The sequence below is a fragment of the Coenobita brevimanus genome, chromosome 82 (genome assembly GCF_032717465.1).
Source record: "Coenobita brevimanus isolate Jiangsu-jjx chromosome 82, ASM3271746v2, whole genome shotgun sequence".
NCBI lineage: Eukaryota > Metazoa > Arthropoda > Malacostraca > Decapoda > Coenobitidae > Coenobita > Coenobita brevimanus.
This window is the reverse complement of record NC_137035.1, coordinates 18,674,065-18,696,509: the sequence shown is the minus strand read 5'-3', so window position 1 is coordinate 18,696,509 and position 22,445 is coordinate 18,674,065. Positions and strand designations below refer to the sequence as shown.

Sequence of the window (22,445 nt, the reverse complement as noted above, 5' to 3'; positions counted from 1 at the left end):
AACCTTCTCATGTCTGGGGCAACTCTAGTTCAGTGCTGTACTGTACAGTATTCTATTCCAGGTAGCCTACCGCTAGATGATTGTGTTCAGTTCAAAAAAAGCTACAGTATAGGAGCCTAAGACTTTAATTCTCACACAAACACATTAACATTTCACTGCGACCTATAGGGTAACTGATTTGCCAGTTTCCACTAAGATACGGTACTGTTACGATTGTACAGATAAAGTTGTGATAGCCTATTTCGGAAAAATCTGATTTGTGAAACTGTAAATAATGAAGACTGACGTGTAAAACAAACTGGAATCAATAAAAATAACTCTAGCAAACTCGAGAGGTACCCAAACCTACCCTAACGAGAGTAATCTAACTAACGTCTAACCATTATAAACAATTACAGTACTGGTATATATAATAATGCCACAGGCTAAACTCAGCTGAGAAGACCCAAGTCTTCAACAACAGTAACTGAAAAATACAAAATGGATGACAAACAAACTGCAGGAGAGCTCCGACTGATAAACGTTGAAAAACTTTTATGATGGACTACCTTTCATAATTGTATATTTCATTTATGACTCCCAGATTCTGCGGAAATAAAGTTTATGTGTTACTAAAGGTCATGCTGGTAATTCACTTATGGCACCCAAACTAAAGGTCCATCCATTGCCAGACGCCATGTATCCCAAACGGGGTGGTCAAGGGCTTAGAGTTAATTGTTTTACAGGGAGGGGCACCAATCCTCCACCAACCCCACTTGACACGTAGGGTCATGCTGGTAATTCATTTATGGCACCCAAATTCAGTGGAAAAACTTTTACGTTACTCAAGAGCACTAAGTTTGTTGACGTCAGCAGTGGTGTCCTGCAGAGGGCAATGGGTTGACTCGACTATGAAACTCATTTGTCCCCAAATTGTTCTGGTTAGTTAGGTCAGGTTAAATTTGGTTAGGATGAATTAGCTTAGGTTAGGTTAGGCTAAGTTGTGTTAGGTTAGGTCAGTGGGAATGAACGATGTGACGGACTGACACTGAAGCCAGAATCAACCTGAATGTCCAGCACGGCAGATGGCTGCTTGCCACGGTTTGCATGTAAAACTTGTGGTAGTATAGCTATCTTCAAAAATAGTGCATGTCTGCAACTTTTTACAGCTATCACAATGATTTTTACATCATACCATACTTTACTGAGAAAAAATAACTGTAGCTAAATTCTATGTATGAGAGCGCTCGTGCAGTTTCATCTAAATAACAAGTACCGTACTGTACTGGTATTGTTATTCCACATTACAGGAATTCACTAATGCCAAAATTTTGCAAATACTGTGCTGTACGTACTAAAATGCAATCAGTAAGAAATAATAGCATTTCTGGAAAATAACTCTACACAGAACATTTCTTTTGTCCACTACCAACATTTGGGGCAGGATTTCCAACAGTTCACTCTTTACTACTTTATACGCTGCCAGACAACTCCATATTTTAAATTCCTTGACTTTCAGGCATCTAAGAATGGTCAGGTTACCAAGTTTTCCTAGTTCTTTACAATACGGTAGTTTTCAATGGTGTAAATGTTGACACAGCTTCCCCATTGTTAGGCTCTTATTTCGATACTCTTCATTCATCTTATTTTTCTGCTTTTCAATCCCACATTTTCCCTCATCTAACATTACAAAGTCCACCCCACTCTTGGTAGAACAAATACACAGGGATAATGGGGTTAGGCCTCTGTTGCATCTCATCTTAAATGTGTTTCAGCATTGGGTGATGGGAATGGAAGTTGAAATAAGGGCAAGAAATTAAACACAACGCTCACCTAAGAGACAAAAAAGAAAAAAAATCATCACATCACAAAAACACCTCTAACCTTGGTGCAACAAGCTTATCTAACTGACAGGCCTACACCAATTTCACAGGCTATGCAATTGCCATAAATGGTACACTACAAAACTACCGACTACAGCATGTCAACCTGATGATAATGTCACTGCTTTAGCTGATACAAACGGATATATAAAAGCGGTACAAGCTAAATATAACCTGACTTCGTTAAATAACAACAGTAGGACGCTGTCCCAGACTGACATTTATAAATAACTCTTCTTACCTTTGTCCACGTGGGTTGTCCTGGAACTTCCTCACGTCCTCATACACCAAATCCACAAAGTTCTGGTCCTCATTGCTCAAAAATCTCCCACCCATTTATGACACAGGCTTAGTATTATTGCAAAAACCAAACACAAACACCACAAGGACGTTTCTGCCACTGAGACTGAGGCTCTGACGTCACAGTAAAACAATACTACTTTCAAAATTACATGTTTGTATATTTAAAAGGAAAACTATTTTTCCTTAAGAAATGCAAAATTTTTATATCAAAATAAATTAATTTTATTGGATAAAATTAATAAAATGGAATTGTTTACAATCATACGAAAGATGAAGGCTAACTCTATATAAACTGGAAAGCCACTCGCAGCAAAACTCGCGAATTTATTTATTTTCTGGAACAACATTTACCACAAAAACCAATTGAAAGCTTGGAAAACAGTATTTATGAAGAGGGTATCGAACCTTCTCCCCAGGAAGTGAAAATGACAATTTTCACTTGTCTGCCAGAAATAGGAGCAGAACGTATACAAGTAGTTAGATGCGACTGATGCATGCTGGAGAATGAAAAGAGCGTACTGTACTAACATTCCCAGATCAAAGCAAAGAGAAGCATAACAATGCTAACAAAACTGCAAAGTTTTCTGGTATATTCAACAGGAATAGCAGAAGAAAGTTGAAAACATTAGACGCCCCCTTTTCCCCTATGATTTAACACTAGCTGATGTATAGGCGTAACTTTCAATGCTCAAGTATCTTGGTTTAACCTGATCATGCATAAATGACCATTTCAACTGGACAGATTATATACAATTACCAATAACTGGACAAAGTGACTCATTACGCCCACGTACATACATGATTCGTTCCAGTTCATCCTGCTTTTCCACCTGACGATGGAGGAAAGTAATGCCCAGAGGCAAAAAAATGTGAAAATAAAAAAAATCTTGCTGAATTGTGCTGCAAGCCATAATGAGGTAGTGCATATACTGTGATGTTTACAAAAACATAAACATTCATAAACTTCAAAGGCTAAAATAATCCGTTTTCTCTCATTCATGCATCTTTGCAGAAAATGGTGGTCATCAAGGAGTAACATCTCTTAACCTCATTCTTCCTCTAGGCTTTGATCTTAATTTACCGCATCGCAGAGAGTTGATCATGGGCAGCATAGTATGCAGAGGCTGTGTGAGCGATTACGAACTGGGAAAGGCGTATAATTGCTGGTGATCCTAGCGATGTACACGTCATGAATGAGACTGTGACATGGGAATGATTCCACTCCTGGATGAACGGGAAAAGGAATGAGTATCTGAGGATGTCAGTGCTTAACTGTGTGAAGTATTTTAGGCTGTAGTTCCCTCTGGTGGAACGTATGAGTGCAAGATATAAAAAAAATGAGTATATAACACGTCTGTGTATCTATCATTTTGTTGCAAGTGGGTCTAGTTACCTTCGTTACTTGAGATTTCATCTGTGAACGATGAAGGTGAGGTCAGCCTCCACATGAGCTTCCACTCGTCTGCTCCCTCCTCTCGGATGAATTTGGGAAAGGTGTTGCGATTTACCCTGGTGCTGAAGTATGGTTCGTTAGTTCAGCCAACCACCTATCTAGCTTGGTCTTGAAGGTCTCCAGGCTGATTCCACTGATGGCCAGGAGTCCTCGGGGGAGACAGTTGAAAAGCCGATGTCCATTGCGGGGGAATTTGTGCATTAGTGTTTTCACCCGCTGTGTGCTGCCTTCAATCCCACGGAGCCTTCCTCTTCTTGGGTGGTGAATTACTACGAATTCAGCATTTGATACCTTGCCCTCTAGCATTTTCCACATATACACTGCAATGTAGGGCTCCTTCCTCCTCTGCAGGAAGTGTAGTTTTAGTTGGGTGGTCCTTTCCCAGTAGTTGTGGTGCTGTATTACCTGGATTTTGCTTGTGAAGGCTCTCCGAGTTGCTTCAAGAGCAGGTATTTCTTGTATCTTGTAGGGGGACACAGCTGGCGGCAGTATTCTAGTCTTGGGAGGACAAGACACTTCCAAAGATTTCATACAAACTGTGTGACCCCTGTGGTGGGTCCGCAGTGGCCAATTGCTCATGGTTCGGGCTGTCCCTGCTGTCTTGGTGATGGGTTTAGTGAGGGCTGCATCCCTGCTCATCACAACCCCCAGGTCCTTAACTTGTTCTTTCTCCTGAACAGGTTGGTCATTGTAATAGTAGCCGGTTATGTTTTCACTTATTCGCTCTGTATCAAAGAAATTCAAACTTCTCCCCATTTACGACCATGTTATTACCACGTGCCCATTTTAATTACCGTACTACACGTTGTCATCTTGAAGTCTGTACAGTATGCATCTTCAGGACATGCCACTTGTTTCTTTACCCTGGTGTCATCTGCCAATGAGGATGCTTCGGGGTGTCTCTGGTTTACGTCGATGTCGCCAACGTAAATGATACATAGAAGGGGGACAAGCAATGAGCCTTGTTTTAGAGAGTGACTAGTGCGTCTGTAGTCACGTATGATCCATGTTGCAGCTGGCTATTGTGTGACTTCTAATTTACTAATATTACCGTGTGTGATGCGGTATCCTGAGTGTGGTCGAACATGTATTTTGTAAGTAAAAAAGTCAATATCTGCAAAACAACGCCAGGGAACAGCTGTGACAAAATGTGCCCTGATGCTGACCGTTGAGTTTGGTGTACGTCAGAGGAGCCGAGAGTAGCCTACTAATCCGTGGGAATTGCGGCAAAGGAGGTTGTGTTGTGCTGGAACGGGATCGGGGAGAGGGATTGGGTGAAATGATCGGGTGGCATAATGTCAGATTTGCCATTTCCCTTCCCAGTATAGTAGTAAAGCCTTGGGCCATGAGAGTCGGAGTATAGGGAAAAGGAGAGGCATTTCCTTCTTGAATTTCTACTAATTCTTCCTTAATTTCAGGAAAAAATAATGAATGCATCCAATAATTCACGCTCTTTCATATGTATGACAGCCTAAACAACAGCTTTTAGCTCATGTTTCATAATCTTAGTCGATCAACAATTTGACAATAACAATAAATTATATCATACAGAGAGTACCCTTGAGGTCTTGCCTATACATCCCCCATCCCCAGCAATATCTGTAAACGCCCCTATAACGGAATGTGTGCCCCGCGAGTGAGTAACTAGACCACCCCGGCAATCCTCTCTGCCCGGGAATTCCGCTGCTTTATTATTGCTATCTACAGATGATTTTAGGTGGATCAGGAGAGTTTTAAGAATTAGAGGGATTATATTCAACTTTCATTAACCCATTCACTACTACGTGCTCTCCTAAACAGCACAAAACAGCTATACAGTAACAAGAATAAACTCGGAAAACACGTCACCTGTTTACAGACGTTACCTCGCTCTTGTCTGTCAGCTAAGCGAAGTGGGGGTGTAAATAATGCTTACTCATATGGACAAATGGATGAGGGCATTTCCTGGGGTGCACGTAGCTGCGTTCTTGTAAATCCTCCTCTACGCTGCCATGCTCGCAAAGGTGGGGCGGAAAGAGAGAAAAATGTTTACACTTTCACGCGTTATGTGTACAAAGAAGAGGAACTAATTTATTCTGTTTATCACACATCCTTTTACTGTCCCAATGGAAGCGTGGGCACTTAGGGAATTATCCGTTGCTCTCCCCTGAGTGGTGCAACAAATTTAACTGGCACTTAAACATCCGACAACCACCAACATCCAGTACATGAGGAGGGAACACAATAATAATAATAATAATAATAATAATAATAATAACAACAATCTATCTATCTATTCTATCTATTTACAGCCAGACGCCTCAGTCCCACAAAGGGTGGTCGCTCTTTGAATTTGATTTATGGGCGGGGCACTAACCCTCCGCCAACCCACTTGCTGACAGGTAGGGTACACGTATGGGTTGGTTATATGGTTACCACCCAGTGCTGTAAATGGTTTCCTGGCTTACAGGAAACCATTAGGCTTGTCACTCAATGTAATGCCACCTAAAAAGGTAAGATGAGTAATAAAAAGTGATAGGAGAGATGGAAGAAATAAGAGAGGAGGGTAGAAAGAAAAAGATAAAAGTGAAAGAAGAATGATAAAAGCGATGGAAGAATCAGGCAGCAATACATCAAGTGAGTGGACGATGGTCGCCAACACCTACCACACATAATAACAATGATAATAATAATAATAATAAAACAGGACTGCAATAATTTGAACGTCCTTAAGTGCGCTTGGATATAAAACCTTATGGACAGCATCCGGTTGGAGGACCTTAACCCACTTCACCACCAAGAGTCCATCTGAGTGTACGATTCTCATCCAACACAAGAAATCGCTTGCTGGGCTACAAGGAATGCACAAGTGAAATATGATGGGAGGTGAAAGTGAACGCAGGAATCTGACCACTCTCTTAATGGGGACACCAGTGAGCCGCAGAAGAATTTGAATGGAAGATCAATTGACGCTGAAGTGGGGCATGAGGAAAGGGAAGGATCGAGGATGGAAGGAATCTATGGGAAGAAAAAGGCAGCCGAGGCTTAAACCATCTTCCCAGGGGTGAACAGAGAATGGGGTTGTTGTGCAGGAGGGGCGTGTGGGCGTCTGGAACCTTGATTACCTTGATTTGCACTTTTGGTCAGGTATTTTGCTGTGATGTTTCTCCTCCGCAAAGTTGCGTCCTCTACTTTTTCATTTTGGTGTCTTGCTTAAATGCTCTGTGATTTTGTTCTTGATTCGTCAGTTCTGGTCATCCATTTAGCCCATGCGTCTTTTTGTGTCTTGTGCTTCTTGTGGTATGTCCTTGGGCTTGACTCTAGAAGGGGGATATTTAGCGTTCTTAGTGGTTTCTTAGTGTCCATGGTTTCTTGTGTTTCGGTTGAGAAGGGCTGTCGTCTTAGAAGTGTCGTCGTCTTCTGGTGGGACTGGCTGTCGTCTTCGCTAGTATGTTGATTCTTCATTTAAGTTGGTGGTAGCATCATCGTCATCGCCTTCTTCAGTCTCGTAGGTTTCTTGTGTCTTGGAGCTTTATGATGGTCTAGGTGGTGGCTCAGCTCCCTCTCTCTCTCTCTGGATTTGCCTTTGGAGTCGTTGATCGAGATGATACGTTGCAGGTAAGGTGATAGATGGGAGTTCGTCATCAGCAAATATTTGGTTCAAGTACTAAGCATGAGGTTGTCTGTTATTGTTGACAATGGATGCGCCACTTTGATGCACTGCTTGATGAGGGTGGCATTGTCATCTTGTTGTGGTTGTTGTGGAGGGACTTCAGGCACTGTCATGGCTGTAATGCTGGTGTGGGTTGTACTCATCGTTGGTGGCGCTGGGATGGGGTGCTGTCTTGGTAGTGGTTGTCTTGCTGTCCCATTCTAGCTGCCTTCAGTACATTCCCTCTGACTAAGCAGAGGCCGCTGATTGCAATGTGATCACCACTTTGCACACATAAATGCTGCAGGCCATGTGTAAGTGCCATACCTGTGCACATCTGAAGTACAGGGTCTTACTGGTACACTATAATGTTGCAGTAGACAGCAGCACCTGTACTGTACTAGGGCAGGAGGGCCACTCTTCTCTGCAGATGTTCGTTCGTGGAAATGATGACACTATATTTTACCTCCAGTGTTAGTCAGGATCTGCATCTTCTGGAGTCTTGTAGAGGAGTTTTGTTTAGACCAGGTATCTATGCTTTAGTGACGTCAGTGTAGGTGTTGAAAAACGGTCAATGACGATGTCAAACATCTTCATTATGTTGTCATGTCTGCCCAGTGAACATTGAATTCCCTCATACTGATGGTGCAAAATCCGATTTCTTGAAGTAGTCTACCTTTTCCATGGCTATCTTACAGTACTGCTGTCAGTTGCTTAACGCAGTTTCACGGTACTTCAACACCCGCTCTTTGTAGTCTTAGAATCTTGTGGAGATCAACACATGCAGAGCTCTCCTTCTCACTGTGAGAGATGTGGAGGAATTATACAATCATACTAATCAAGCCGCCCCAGCAGGCAGGGCTCGTAGTGTCAGTCATGGGAGAAGCGACTGGAGAACTGGGCTGTAGGCCGAAGTACAATGAAGAGTATGGCTCTGTTGCTCAGATCTGCCCTGTCCTTATTTGGGTTCAGAATAGAGGCGAGGGAAGGAGAAGGTGGTTAGTGAGTCCTTATAACAAGATGAAGATTTCATCTGCTGTTGGTACTGGTGTTGGCTGCAATGCGGTTCCCAAAGGCAGTGTGGGGAACATAGTTGGCAGAAACTGAACATCACTATGTGGAATGTCAATACACAGCTTTGTACCTCACACAGTTTGTTATGAGTTAGACTAATTGTGACATACAGTATCTGAAGTATCCTAAACTGATCACTGGATTGCTTTGTTACTGTCCAAGACACAGAAAAATCATGGATCATTTTGACAGCTGTTCATCTGATGATTATGCCGGCATAACACAGGTATGCAGTCAACATACATGCTTACCCAAGAACCATCGTGGGTTCAAGGAGAAAAGTATTCAGTGAAAAATCTTTATTCTTGACAAACCATGTGAAAAAAAATAACTAGCATAGAAATCTCGGCTCAACAACTGGGAAGTTCTTTGATTTATGATAAAAACAGGACCTAGTACAGTATGTAGAGATGCTGAAAACCTTGGAATGGGTAAGGATTGCTATTTACTCACTTGATGCTGTTGTAGCACAGCAAAATGCAATGAAAATGTCATACAGCATTGTCTATACCGTGATGAATTATGAAACCACGATAGAGCACTGCATAACTAGTAAAAACCTAAACCTTTGTACAGCCTATGGAGAAAATGCTACTATTATACTGAGAAGCAGAGCAATGGGTATACCAGAGGCCAGTGTGCTTAGATAGATCTGATGTACTGTGTGTGCTCATTATCAAAGCTTAACACAGAAAAGGGTAATTATAATGTTTAGCTGTACAGCCTTGTTTACTGATATTACACACACGGAACCAATAAGACCCAACCTCACCAGTAACGCCACATATTTCTATTCTAATCTTGGCATTATTCGGCCCTAAAACTGAACAAAGAAATTCCATGAGGCTTTCACGGTTACAATGTGTCTGTCGGGTATAGTTTATGTAATAACATTAAGCGAGGCTGCACAACTACGTAATTACCCATGGAAGGTCATGTCTCGGTCAATACAATAAGGTCAGTGTTGATAATATTGATATGTATCCTGCTTATCATACCGTGTACCCTGTTTGCATATATACTGAAACTCTGATGATCACTGCATAGGTAACCACAGAGCAAAATTTTCACGTCTGATCTTTATAGCTATATTTCATTGCCATATTCCATCATATATCAAAACTTTTCTTCCAAGACGTTTCTCTTACAAACTATATGAGATAATGTTTAGTTTAAAATGCGCGCATTTGGTTCTGGACGCTGGTTGGTGATTGTTTTGCTTAGACCAAACACAGCTCGGTCAATTGCGTTGGTGGCTGTCAGACCCTCCGAAATATGCTCGCTTTCTCAGGGTAGGTCTGATGGATGTGACTAAGTTATGTTTGGTCTGGGAGGTCTTTTTTCCCCATTTTTACACCTGAAGGATGGTCAGGTTAGTCTCTTAACCTCTGTCATGCTGCAGACCTCATATGAGGCACAATGAAGGTCTGCATGGGCCACCTGCAAGCCTCATAAGATGTACAATTTACAATGGTTATAAAAAAATTACTCAAGGGAGGTACACTACAAAGAATCAGCATGGCAGGGGTTAAATGTGCAGTAAGGTTAATCATCTCGCGCTTAAGAATTCAAGAGAAATGTCACAGGAAAAGCTGTTGTACGTGATGAAATATGTAAAAGTACAAAACCAACGAAATCGTGTTGTGGCTATTTATGGAAATGACCCAAGTTTTGAGGGTGAAACATGGTAGTTCTTGGCTGCTGATAATACATGCTGTCAAAATGTCCCACCTACAAATGTCACCATACAAAATACAAAATGTTACCGTAAAAACAAAAACAAACAAACAAACAAACAAGATATTGGTTGTGAGGCCACAAACACCCTCGGAAGTACCGTATCAGTCACTCGTCTGGATTGCATTTCCATATACAAAAAAACTTTCATCTTACATTCAGTTCAGGCTAATGAATGAAAAATTACACAATCATTTAAAGTTGAGAATCTGAATAAACTCAAAACTAAGTACAGGGTAGTTTATACGGCAGTACTGAAGTCAAAACAGCACACACCAACCAGACCAAATTACTTAAGCCATAACCACTGAACTTAAGGCAATTACTTATTATGCTTCGGTAATAAAACAGTTCCGGAAAGAGTTTTTAAGCAAGAAAATGGCAATGTTGTTTTAAAATGTGAACTCATGTACGAATACACGAATGAATATTTACACAAAAAATATGATGCACATCTGATAAACAAAATTCTATCAACCATACAGTTCATAATACTGTACCATTCTGAATTTAAAGTCCAGTTAAATGCTGTAATGGCGGTGACAAACGAGCGGCCTTCATACAACTTTTCCTTGACAACTTATCTTGGTGACAACTTTTTCCTGGTGACTGACTGTGATGGCCAGTATTTCCTTAAAAGTTACCAAGAAAATGTCACCAAGATAGAGTTGCCAGGGAAACATTGCCAAAAAAACTGTTCTCGTGACACTGCCTCAATCTTACAGCCTTTCAAAATCACAATCAGGACCTGCTGTGTACATAAGGTGATGTCAATGTATCAGACGTAGGTGACAGGAACCTTGCGAGGGCTGTTGGTGAGGTCGAGAGGGGTCGCTGGTCTACTTTCCCGGCCGCTGTCCTCTCCTCCGTCACCTCCGATTGTGGCGTACCAGTGAGGGGGGTCATTCAGGGGCAAGGGGGGCGCCAAGGGGGTGGAGGAAGGGGAGAGACTGGCCCCATCTTCGTAGATATTAGGGGTGTTGAGGTCCGTGTGGGTGGAGGTCTGGGTGGATGAGTGGTCGGGGTGAAGCAGTGGGCGGTAGAGCGGATGCAGGGCGGCATAAGGACACTGCTGTAGGCAACCCTGGTGGTGGTTGTGGTGGAGATGGTGGAGAGGATGGTCTGGTGGTAGGCGCGGGGGAGGACCTAGCCGAGTGGGAGGGGAGAAGGGAATGTAGTGAGTTGGATCGCCATTGATGGGTGCTGGAGGGAGGCGGGTGACCGACAGCCGTCCATCCGGGCTCAAAATACCCTCCCACGATCCCTTCCCATCCTCATCCCTTCTTCGCCTTCTCCGCCACCGCTTCTTCCTCCACCATCGACACAGGAAGAAGAGGATGATGATGGCCAGACCGAGAGCCACAATGCTGATACATATGACCACCGTCCACACGCCCAGACCGCCCTCACACCCCAGCTGCTCACCGTCAAGATCCCGCACCAACACACCTGCAAAGTTAACACAGTAAATCATCTCAAGTGGTAATTAACGGTCATAAATTCTTCTCCACATCAGAAAGTCATGGTAATGCAGTGTTCTCTCTGGTAACGCGCTTTTTCGTAAAGTGGTCACGAGTAACGCAGTAAGAGAAAGGGTGACACTCTTTGCAACTGATGCGGTATGACCGTAACTAGTGCAGTTCGTGCCCACCGGCTGTGATCGACGTACGTACGTACGTACGTACGTACGTGTGTGTGTGTGTGTGTGTGTGTGTGTGTGTGTGTGTGTGTGTGTGTGTGTGTGTGTGTGTGTGCAGTACTGTTCGGTAGCATTATAAGGGAAAAAGGATGACTATTTTAATCTTCTTCGTAAATGCCTGTAAGACTGAACAACTCTGTCGGCATCCATGTTAAAAACAGAACTATCGTCCTTCGTTTATCGTATCGTTTATTATAAAGGCTTCAACATGCTGACATGCGTCCGCCTTGGTCACCTAATGGCGGCTCTCCACGCCGCTTGATCTCTGGCAGCCTCCTTATTCGGTTCCTTACCCCTGAGGTCACACTCTATGACCTCGTCCCAGATGTTTTTTGGTCTGCTTCTCGCAACTCTACCCCCGACGATTATACTTCATACTTTCCATAGCCAACTGTCATCCTCCATCGTCTCCACACTCCCAAACCATCTCAATCTACCCTTCCTCATGACCACACCAATACACTCCAGTCCCATTCTTCCTGTCTACTCTTCAATCGTAAACCTAGTCCCCTCAGGCCTCGCATTCAGGACGCACTACACACCCACCCAAACACTGTCACTTCTGTACACCTGAGTCTACGAATATCCTCTTCCTTTTCTGCCCAGGTTTCACTACCATAACCTCCTTGTCACGTATATGATTTTCCTACGTGTCCGATTTTAGGCATGAACTTGATAATCCTCTCCCTAAGTCCTCAATGTCACAAACCTTCACATATCACCTTTGCAGCGCTTATACGTACCGTCCATACTGAATGCATGTTAGGGCTGGCTCATTCAGGACTGGTGTGAAGGCACTGATGAGGGTGTTTTTGTATGTAGGTGGGTCTTGTGGGAGATATGTACCGGTATGTTTAAATTACATTCAAATCATAATAGTCTTCCCTTCCCAAAACGTGGATCGAACTTGTACTTTTTCAGAGCAGCAGATCACTTCTTTAACTATGACCATATAAACTTCATTCATCCATTTCCATCCTTTGTCACTTCCTTTGCTGGTTCGGCTTTGATACCTTACTTTCCCTCACATCAACTGCTGGCAACATATCTACCCATTTTCCTTGCCTTACTTTAATACTTCAATTTATCAAGTATATTTTCTCTGCTAATCACCTAACTGTGCTAATTATACTCCAAAGAGAGTAGGCAGTCAGTGTAATCAACAATATAAACAAGACAACAGGTAAGAAGACAAAGAAATGACTCGGATGGAGGGTAAACAAGTGTGATACGTGGTAAATTTAGACAAAAGTTGGCCTACTACTCCACAGCGTCTGATTCACACTAATGTCTATTACTTTCCTCCCTGACGCATATCAAACAGAATCAACTATGGGAAAAAAAAAAAAAAAAAAAAAAAAAAACACGTCTCTCTCAACTTGAGGAACTTGGCCAGCAGAGGAGAGAGAGAAGTAGAGATGAACTAGTATGCGAATTTTGTTTTTTGTACATGACCAAACTAAATTTGCATTGGGCAAATTTGGGCTGTCTGAACACTGCTACTCCTCACCCTGCCCTAAGGTAGGAAAGGAGGTCCGGATGATGATGATGATGATGATGACCAACTAACCATAGAGTGCAGGCGGACTGGCACACGAGGGCTGGTCCAAGGTGAGGGTGGTGGTGTTGAAGGAGCGGACTATGAGGTGAGACAGCCACACCAGGGAACAGTTGCAGTCCAAAGGGTTGCCCCCCACGGACAGGCGGGCCAGATGCAGCGGAATCTGAAAGACAGTTCTCGTAAGTGGGACGTAATGTATTCAACTAGGGGCATACAAGGTGGGACATACATCTTCTGCGTAATATGGGGACGGCTCAGATATTGTTACCGCTCTTTACCTTGCACCATTTTCAGGGTATTTTAAGATAATAAACAAAATCTGTTGCAATGAATGAAAGAATAACATTCTGTAATACATAATGGTATATGGACATGTTGCACGTGACCCACTACTACTATAAATACCAAATGAAGTTATCTGTGGTACTTAGATTATTACTACGCTATCATAGTGGCTACATAACAAAATCATGGCATCTTGCCTGAATTACCAGCTTCACCTAACTTAGCAGGAAAAGGTGCACGTGCCCGCAGTGCCAGGAATGTGTACATGCATGAAAAGGGCACTGTCTTACTGAGTTATTTATTCTCACAATTCATCCGGCTAAGGGTTATTTATTCATTTATTATTAGTTTATTTATTAACTTGAAAAATCCCCGTATGTCAGGTACAGCCACAAGCAAAGTTCGTCAACAATTCGCTACCAGCACTTTGTCTTGTCTTCCGCATTTATCACCTCCCCAAACGACTGAGTATCCTACCTTCTCGTTCTTTTTGCCTGTTTGCTTTACACTGTTATCGCATAAAAATAATTCAAGCTACACCTTCCACTGCCACAGTCGGTAGTGTCAAAGAACTATTGGCTAAACACAGGTGATGCAGTACCCCGTCGTGTAAGGGGTTGGGAGGGGTACTGCTGCTTACCCCACCCCCATGCAGTCACGTATATAAACTCTTGGATACAATCTTAATCTTGTCTATTTCCATATCTACTTCATCCATTCACCTTCAGCATTGTTTTATAGTGGTTTTACGTCTAAAACTTCCACACCTCGTTCTCACACATCCACTCAGTATATATTACATGCAGTCTTTAACCAAGTCTACCATGCTTTCTTCTATCAAGCTTTTCATTTGCATATTTTTATCACCCTAGCCATTCCCATGTGACCACACTGAGCACACTATGTAGCTAAGCCTCAGACTTCTATATATAATCCACGAAACAGTATCTTTATTAAGTGATGAATGCTGTGTAGCTCAATACTGTACAATAATGTCACTATTTATATGTACGGTAATGTGTTGGGTTATATCTGTAACTTTAGTTTTGTGAAAGAGAAACGGAAAACTATTACGTCCACTTTTACTTGGCCTAAAACTTCCACATCTCCATCTGAATGCTGACCTGTAACAAGAGATAATCACTAAAATATGGTACTAGTCCCAAAGAAGTGTTTGGAACGGATGTACAACCGTATTTTAGTATAATTTTGCCACTGAGCTACGGGAAATAACTGCAAAAGGTGGACTACTACAATAACACGATCTCATACAGGAAGTGTATAGGTTACTGTACCCTGTTTACCTGTGTGGGTGTAAGGTGTCTGAGGCCACAGGCTGACAGGTCCAGGTGTGTGAGGGACAGCAGGGAGGTGAACACTGAGGGCGGGAGGACAGACAGGCGGGGGTTGTGGCTCAGCACCAGATGCCTCAGGACTCCTGTGCTCAGGAACGCCTCGTTGCTGACCCTGCTAAGCCGTGGACAGCGCGACACAGTCAGACTCTGCAGCGCTGTTAGCCCCTGGAAGCAGTCAGCAGGAAGGCTCTCAAACAGATTCCCACTCAGGTCAAGTTCCTGAAGTTCATGCAGGATGCTGAGTGGGACAGAGGGCAATTGCAGCAGCCGGTTGTCAATCAGAATTAATTTCCTAAGCTGCACCAGGTCCAGGAAAGCCCCCGCGTCAATCAAACTGATGTTGTTCTTGCTGAGTGTGAGACAGGCGAGGGCCGGGACACTGGCAAAGGCACGCGCAGGCACTTGCGAGATATGGTTATGGCTGAGGTCTAAGTGTGACAAGGACGTCAGGTTGTTGAGTCCTACACTAGGAATGCTCTTTAGCTTGTTGCTGCTTAGATTCAGTGTCAACAACTTAGTCAACACATTCAGACTGTCCTCATCTAAACTTTTGATTTTATTGTTTGATAAGTTAAGCTCCTCAAGATTCTGTAGGTCTCTGAAAGCCCCTTCCTCAATATGAGAAATCATGTTCTCATCAAAATGAATTGTCCTGACCTCCACCAGACCGTCTAAAGACCCTCTCTCCACAGACGTCAACTTATTACCACTCACTTTTAGCTCCACCAAGTTCCTCTGTTCTTTAAAGTTTTCAGTTCCAAGTGAAGCTAACGTGTTATGCGAGATGTCGAAATTCCGCAACTCTGTATAGAAAACAAGTGACTGTGATAAAGATTGGATCTTATTGTGGCTGAACACCATTTTCTGCACTCTGGGATTCAGCAGGATAGGGAACGTTTCAAGGCTGGCATTGTTGCAGTTAACAGTCAAGTTGTCGTAATCACAGTCACAGCCGCTGGGACAAAAACCCTCACAGGCCGCCGGGAAGGAACACAGGACTAAGAAGTACATCATTACACTGTACAGGTTCCCCAAATCCTTAAGCTTAAACCCCATTAAACCCCACAATAACTTGAGCTTCCACTTCCACGTCGCGTTCATGGTCCATATCAGTGACATGATGACGCGATAACAGTCCACCACCACAAACGTATACACAGAACGGATTAAAACATTGAGCAATCTTCTGATGTAAGACACCGTGACATCACCACCAGGAGGTCTTGGCATAATAGTGCAGTTCCCCCTCAAACATCTCCCTCTCTGCCTCAAGTTGCTGCACACTAAGTTGGGTTTGTGGGCAGTGAGTTCCGCGTCTTGCAGTGTGTGTTGGGCTGGGCAGCGGGCCTGAGGGGGTATGTGGCACTGACAGAATGGAATCGGGGCACTAGCGGAGCAACAAATATATCTGGACATCTTTGACATTGACACTTTTATATCTCACTATCGACAGTCAACCTCAACTCTTACCTAACTACACATATAACGAAAATAACAAAACGTAAATGGTAGTGAACATTACCTTAATACGCTACATGGCTTCTTTCATAAACTCTCAAGAAGTGAAGAGGTGGTTCGTACAAGATAAACATTTTAGTAACTCTGCTAAAGATGTCAACATGATTAATCTGCAATAACATCTACGGGATTTTAACACGAGTGGACACATCATCATGGAAAGGGTAAGGATATCTGATAAAAACGTGGATTTATCTGACTGACCGCTTGTATCTTTATTTACGCTCTGTATCAAAACAAATTAGTGCTTGCATCATCTTCTCTCTTTCTCAAAACAAATCACTTCACGTACCACTGTCTTGTCCCATCATCTAAACTTAATTACCGGTACTCGTTCATGTATCATTTTCTTTTCTCTTTATCTGCACAAATTAGGTCATGTATCATTTTTGTTTCTCACTTTATCTAAACAAACAAATAGTTCATGTATCATTTTCTTCTTTTCTTCTCTTTATCAACACAAAATATTTCATGTATAATTTTTCTTTCTCTCATTATCTAAACAAATTATTTCATGTATCGTTTTCTTTTTTTCGGGGTTCCTGCAGTGTTTTGGTGCCATTAAAAATTCTTCCTCCAATTTCTAGAACTCATTTTTCAGTATTTCTTCATTAATTTCCAGGCTACAGTCTTCCATACGCCTGGAAATTCACTTTATCTCATTCTCTGACACCGCGCTGCCTCCACTCCAGCATGGGTCCTCTCACCAGCCTACAGCATCCCTCACACCACACCACATCAGGCAGTCCCATGCGGCAACCTGGAAAAAATATACAGCTTAGTGGAATATAGCTAAAGAATAGTGAAAGAAATTTAGCGAACTACCCATCACACCACACCACACCACACCACACCACGCCACGCAGTCCTAAGAGGCAATCAGGAACAATAGAGACGTTAAACTGAATACACCTGAATAAATAGCGAGAGCAATTTAGCAGACTACAACAGAAGGACGGATGTTTTGATATGGGAGACATGAAATACACTGCTTTATCCTCTTTTTTCTTTTTTTAAATGCAAGAAAGAAGGAACCAAAGGCCAGGAACCTGTAAATTGTTCCTTCCAAAAACAAAAACAAGATATAAAATTTTTTGCTTGTTACTGTCAAATCACCTGGGAGACTCTGATGGGAAAATACCATGACCCTTGACCTCACAATTACTTTATTTTTTTTACTTCAAAAGATAACCTCGCAACACATCAATGGTTCTCCTGTTATCTGTACATTCTGTATACTCTTATCTGTTTCCTTATCTCCCCTCCCACTTCAACAGGTGTCCTCTTATCTATATTTCTTAAGTATTTACCTATTTCTTCCTCGCCACCCTCCCATCTCCACTTCCTTTGCCTCCTCCTCATTCTGCCTACTCCTACCCTCCTTACACAGCCTTCCCTTGCTTCTTCCCTCCCTCCTCCTCCCTGCCTCACTCAACCTCCCTCTCTCCCTATGCATCTTCCCTCCCTCCTCCTCCCCTCCTCACTCAACCTCCCTCCCTCTGTATCTTCCCTCGCCTTTCCCCTTCCCTCCCTCCTCCTCACTCAACCTCCCTCCCTCAACTTCTTACCTCCCCCTCCCCCTCCCCCCTCCGTCAGCGTGGCCTCCTGTCGCCGGCAAATGGACGTCCATCACAGTCTTTCCCCCGTCAACACCCAGGCAGCCACTACTACACTCAACGTAAACACACCCCCTTGTACTTCCGCTTAACACCTCTCTCTCTCTCTCTCTCTCTCTCTCCTTCTTGGCACCTCTTCCTTAGTGATTTATTTTGTGTATTATACCTTCATACACAAAATACTACTACTACTACTAATAATAATAATACCAATAGTAATCATCATCATCATCATCACCAATCTATTATTATCATTATTATTATTTCCACCACCACCACCACCACCACCATCATCATCATCATCACCACCATCACCACCACCACCACACCATCACCACCATCATTATCACCACCACATCCATCATCATCACCACCATCACCAACCAACTTCATCTTCATCATCACACTGCTCACCACCCAGCCCACCAGTACCGTACCGGGCATAACAGACACATATAATTAACGCCCTAATTACCCCATATTATTTCACCTCAGCTTAAACCCCCAATTAAGAAGCTTGATGTCCTTAATCCTAATGACTAAAACTGGATGGAATTTAGACTGAGGGTTTTAATTGCTGTGTTGGAGAGGGATTTGTGGGGGAGGGAGGTGCGGAGGTGAGGAGAGGGGAGGGGGAATGGTTGGGGAGGGGAGGGAAGGGGAGGGAAATGAGGAATGGTTGGGGAGGGGAGAGAAGGGGAGGGAAATGAGAAATGGTTGGGGAGGGGAGAGAAGGGGAGGGAAATGGGGAATGGTTGGGGACTAGAAGGGGAGAGGAGGCGAGGGGAGGGAGGTGGGAATGGGGAGTGGTTGGGGAGGAGGAGAGGGGATGGAAGGGGATTGGAATGGAGAGGAGAGGAGAGGAAAGGAGAGGAAAGGAGAGGAGAGGAAATGGGGATGTGGAAGTGAATATGAGTAGGGGGAGTGATCAGGGGAGGTTGGGGGATGGAGAGACGGGGAGGGAGGGAATATTAACCGAGGGGGAGAGGGGGAGGGGAAGGAGGAGGCGTAAACGGAGGGAAGAGAAAATACAAATCTGAAGAAAAAAAAAGAGAAAAAGGGAAGGAGAGTAAAAGGGAGAGAAAGAGAGAGAGACCCGTGAAAGACAGGAGGAATGGGAAATGGAATGAGAGAGAAAAATGGAGTGAGAATGGAGGGAGAGGGAGGGGGGGAGTGAGAAGCAGGAGGGGAGGGAGGGAGGGAGGAAGGGAGGAAGAGAGGAGTGGAGATAGAGGAGGAGAGGGAAGAGGAGGAAGGGGGATGGAGGAAGATGTAGAGGGTGGAGAGGGAGGAGGAGGGATGGATGAGGAAGAGGGAAGAGAGGAAGAGAGATGCCTGATGTAGGAGAGGGAGGAGGGAGGAGGGGATGGAAGAAAGGAGAGGGATGGAGGAGGGAAGAGGGTGATAGAGGAGGGAAGAGGGGAGAGCGGAGAGAAAATGGATGTATGGGGGAGGGTTAGTTTTTGTGTGGGCTGTCAGGAGGAAAGACCACTCCGGTTACTCTCACTGATTAATAGGTGTCGTGACCAGCTGGGAGGCAAGGGGGGGACAGAAAGGGGAGGGGAGGAGATGGGGGAGGGAGAAGGAAAGGAGAGAAAGAAGGAGAGAGAAGAAAGGAGGAAGGAGAAGTGGGGAGAGGAGACTAGAGAGGAAGGTGAGGAGAAAGAAGGAGGGAGTAAAGGAAAGAAGGAGGGAAAAGAAGAGAGAAATGGAAGGAGAAGAAAGGAAATGAGAGAACTGAGGAGGGGAGGGGAGGGGAGAGGAGGGGAGAGGAGAGGAGAGGAGAGAGAAGAGGAGAAGGGTAGCGAATGGATGGGAATAGAAATAAAGAGGAAGGTGAAGACAGGAGAGAGAGAGAGAGAGAGAGAGAGAGAGAGAGAGAGAGATGGTGGTGTGTGGGTATAATGTGACCGTCTTCACCCACACCATCACCACTATGTTACTACCACCACGTGACAACGAAAACAACAAAACCAACAAGAAAAACAACAACAGCTACTACTACTACTACTACTACTACAAATAATAATAATAATAATAATAACAACAGTAACACTATTATCATCGCCATCATCAACGACACCAAAACTATGAAAAATTACTACTACTGCTATTACTATTACTACTACTACTACTGCTAATAATAATAATAATGATAATAATAATGATAATTCATTCATTCATTCATTGCCAGACGCCATGTATCCCAAACGGGGTGGCCAAGGGCTTAGAGTTAAATGATAATAATAATAATAATAATGACGGCTGCAGCAACACCCACAAATACCAAAATAATGATATGAACATAAATAAAACAATAAAGCAAGAAAGAACTCAGGGAGCGCATACCTTCCCAACGCCAATAAAATGAATAATGTACTGCTGTAATTCCTCTTTAATACCAGACGAATACTTTTACGGTCTCACATAGCCAATAAATTCAACGGTTTCGGCCACCCCTGTTTCGCGACTTCACAGTGCGCATACCTTCACAACTTACGGTCTCATATGGTCAATTAATTCTACGGTTTTCGTTACCTCTGTTTCACGACTTCAGAGTGCTCATACTTCCCCAAGGACAACAGAACTTGCGATTTATTTCTGCATCCGGACTCACCTTCACCTCAAAATCTAATCAACTCTTCCTTGCCCCACTGCTCACCTGTCCCCCAAATCTTACTGAAATCTGACACCACCTTTTTGAGATATCGTGTATAAAGACAAACAGACAGACATGGGTGAATACATAACCTCCTCTGACTTCGCTGGAGGAGGCAATAAACTAAAACCAAATACCTAAAGCTCAACAAACACACAAACAAACAAACATCGCAAATCACCCCCAAAAGCAAAATTATTCAGAAAATTATATTAACCACATAATTACTCAAAAAATGACAAGATGATATTAAAAGGCAATTAACCTATCACTTTAATTACATATACAGGTGTTCTGTTGGGGTATTTAGGGGCAGGTGACTCTTTAATTACTCATGTGCAAGAGAGAGAGAGAGAGAGAGAGAGAGAGAGAGAGTTGAAAGAGTAAGTAGAACACGAATGGAAAAAAAAGACGAAACAGAGGAGAGGTGAGAATGTATGGAGAGAGAGAGAGAGAGGAGGGGGGGGGAGAGCCACACCCACAAGCTCAATACCTTAATGTGATCTCGCTCAAGGTAAAATGAAAGATAATTACTAGGTCAGTCTAGGTTATTAGGTCATTCAAAGCAAGAGTCAAAGTAATAAAGGTTTTCAAAGTAACATAGTCATTCAAAGTAATATCAAGGCAGCTCAATGTCATTTTGGTACTCAAAGCAACAAGCTCATTCAATGTAATTATGTCATTCTAAGTAGCAAGGTCATTCAAAGTAACAATGAGGTCAAAGTAACAGTGAGGTCATTCAAAGTAACACTGAGGTCATTCAAAGTAACAGAGGTCATTCAAAGTAACAAGGTCATTGAATGTAACAGCGAGGTCATTGAAAGTGAGTGGTCATTTAAAGTAAGTGAGGTCATTCAAAGTAGCAGAGGTCATTTAAAGTATATAACACTGTCATTCAAAGCAGCATGAGGCCATTCAAAGTAACACTGAGGTCATTCAAAGTAAGTGAGGTCATTTCAAAGCAACAGTGAGGTCATTCGAAGTAAGTGAGGTCATTTCAAAGCAACAGTGAGGTCATTCGAAGTGAGGTCATTTCAAAGCAACAGTGAGGTCATTCCAAGTAACAAGGTCATTTAAGGTCACAGTAATCACCTAACAATATCACCATGAAGGCACCTATAGACCTTTCACCTTAACCTGGCCCAGATTATCGTCCTTTTGTAGCTTACTTCACGCAGCTCTGAAAAAGACAATACTACGGCTCTACATCATCATAATAATTATAACAACAACAATAACAGTGATAATAATAATAATAATAATAATAATAATAATAATAATAATGTCATCGTACTGAAGCTATCAATGTTCTGGACTAAAATAAAGAATAAAATAAAAACAGTAAAAATTACCCCAACATAATTAACAGAAGCCAGAGACGCTGATAAGAGTATATGTTGATAAAGAGATGAAGTTAAATTAAAGCATAAGGAGAGAAAAACGTGGTAGAGAGAGAGGAGAGGAGAGGAGAGGACAGGAGAGGAGAGGACTGGAGTGGAGGGGAGGGAAGGAGAGGAGAGGGGAGAGGAATGGAGACGAGAAGATGGAGGAGAGGTGAGGAGGAGAGAAGTGGAGACAGAGGATGGAGGAGAGGAGGGAGGGGAGGGGAGGAGAGGAGAAAAGGGACGAAAGAGTAAACGAAAAGAGAGGAGAGGAGACGAGGAATGGAAAGACGAGAAGAGCAAAGGAACA

At 43.1% G+C, this 22,445-nt stretch overlaps 2 protein-coding genes and 1 long non-coding RNA gene across 3 annotated transcripts in view; all 3 read right to left on the bottom strand.

Moving 5' to 3' along the window:
- Positions 1-2,233, bottom strand: part of LOC145409693 (uncharacterized) — a 154,810-nt gene extending 152,577 nt beyond the window's left edge. Inside the window, exon 1 of the mRNA XM_080280046.1 lies at positions 2,104-2,233. Coding sequence (XP_080136172.1) covers positions 2,104-2,198 — 95 coding nt within the window. The 5' untranslated portion in view covers positions 2,199-2,233. The remainder of the gene's footprint in view (positions 1-2,103) is intronic.
- An 8,533-nt stretch (positions 2,234-10,766) lies between these two features.
- LOC145409629 (uncharacterized) lies at positions 10,767-16,201 on the bottom strand. Its single transcript, XM_080279981.1, has 3 exons — positions 14,910-16,201; positions 13,330-13,483; positions 10,767-11,509 (listed from the first exon to the last, which is right to left on the bottom strand). Exons 1-3 carry the CDS (start codon positions 16,188-16,190, stop codon positions 10,839-10,841), a joined length of 2,106 nt encoding a protein of 701 aa, XP_080136107.1. The 5' UTR covers positions 16,191-16,201; the 3' UTR covers positions 10,767-10,838.
- Positions 16,202-17,177: 976 nt separating this feature from the next.
- Positions 17,178-22,445, bottom strand: part of LOC145409626 (uncharacterized) — a 281,066-nt gene continuing 275,798 nt past the window's right edge. Inside the window, exon 4 of the long non-coding RNA XR_013899145.1 lies at positions 17,178-17,238. This is a non-coding gene — a long non-coding RNA (uncharacterized LOC145409626). The remainder of the gene's footprint in view (positions 17,239-22,445) is intronic.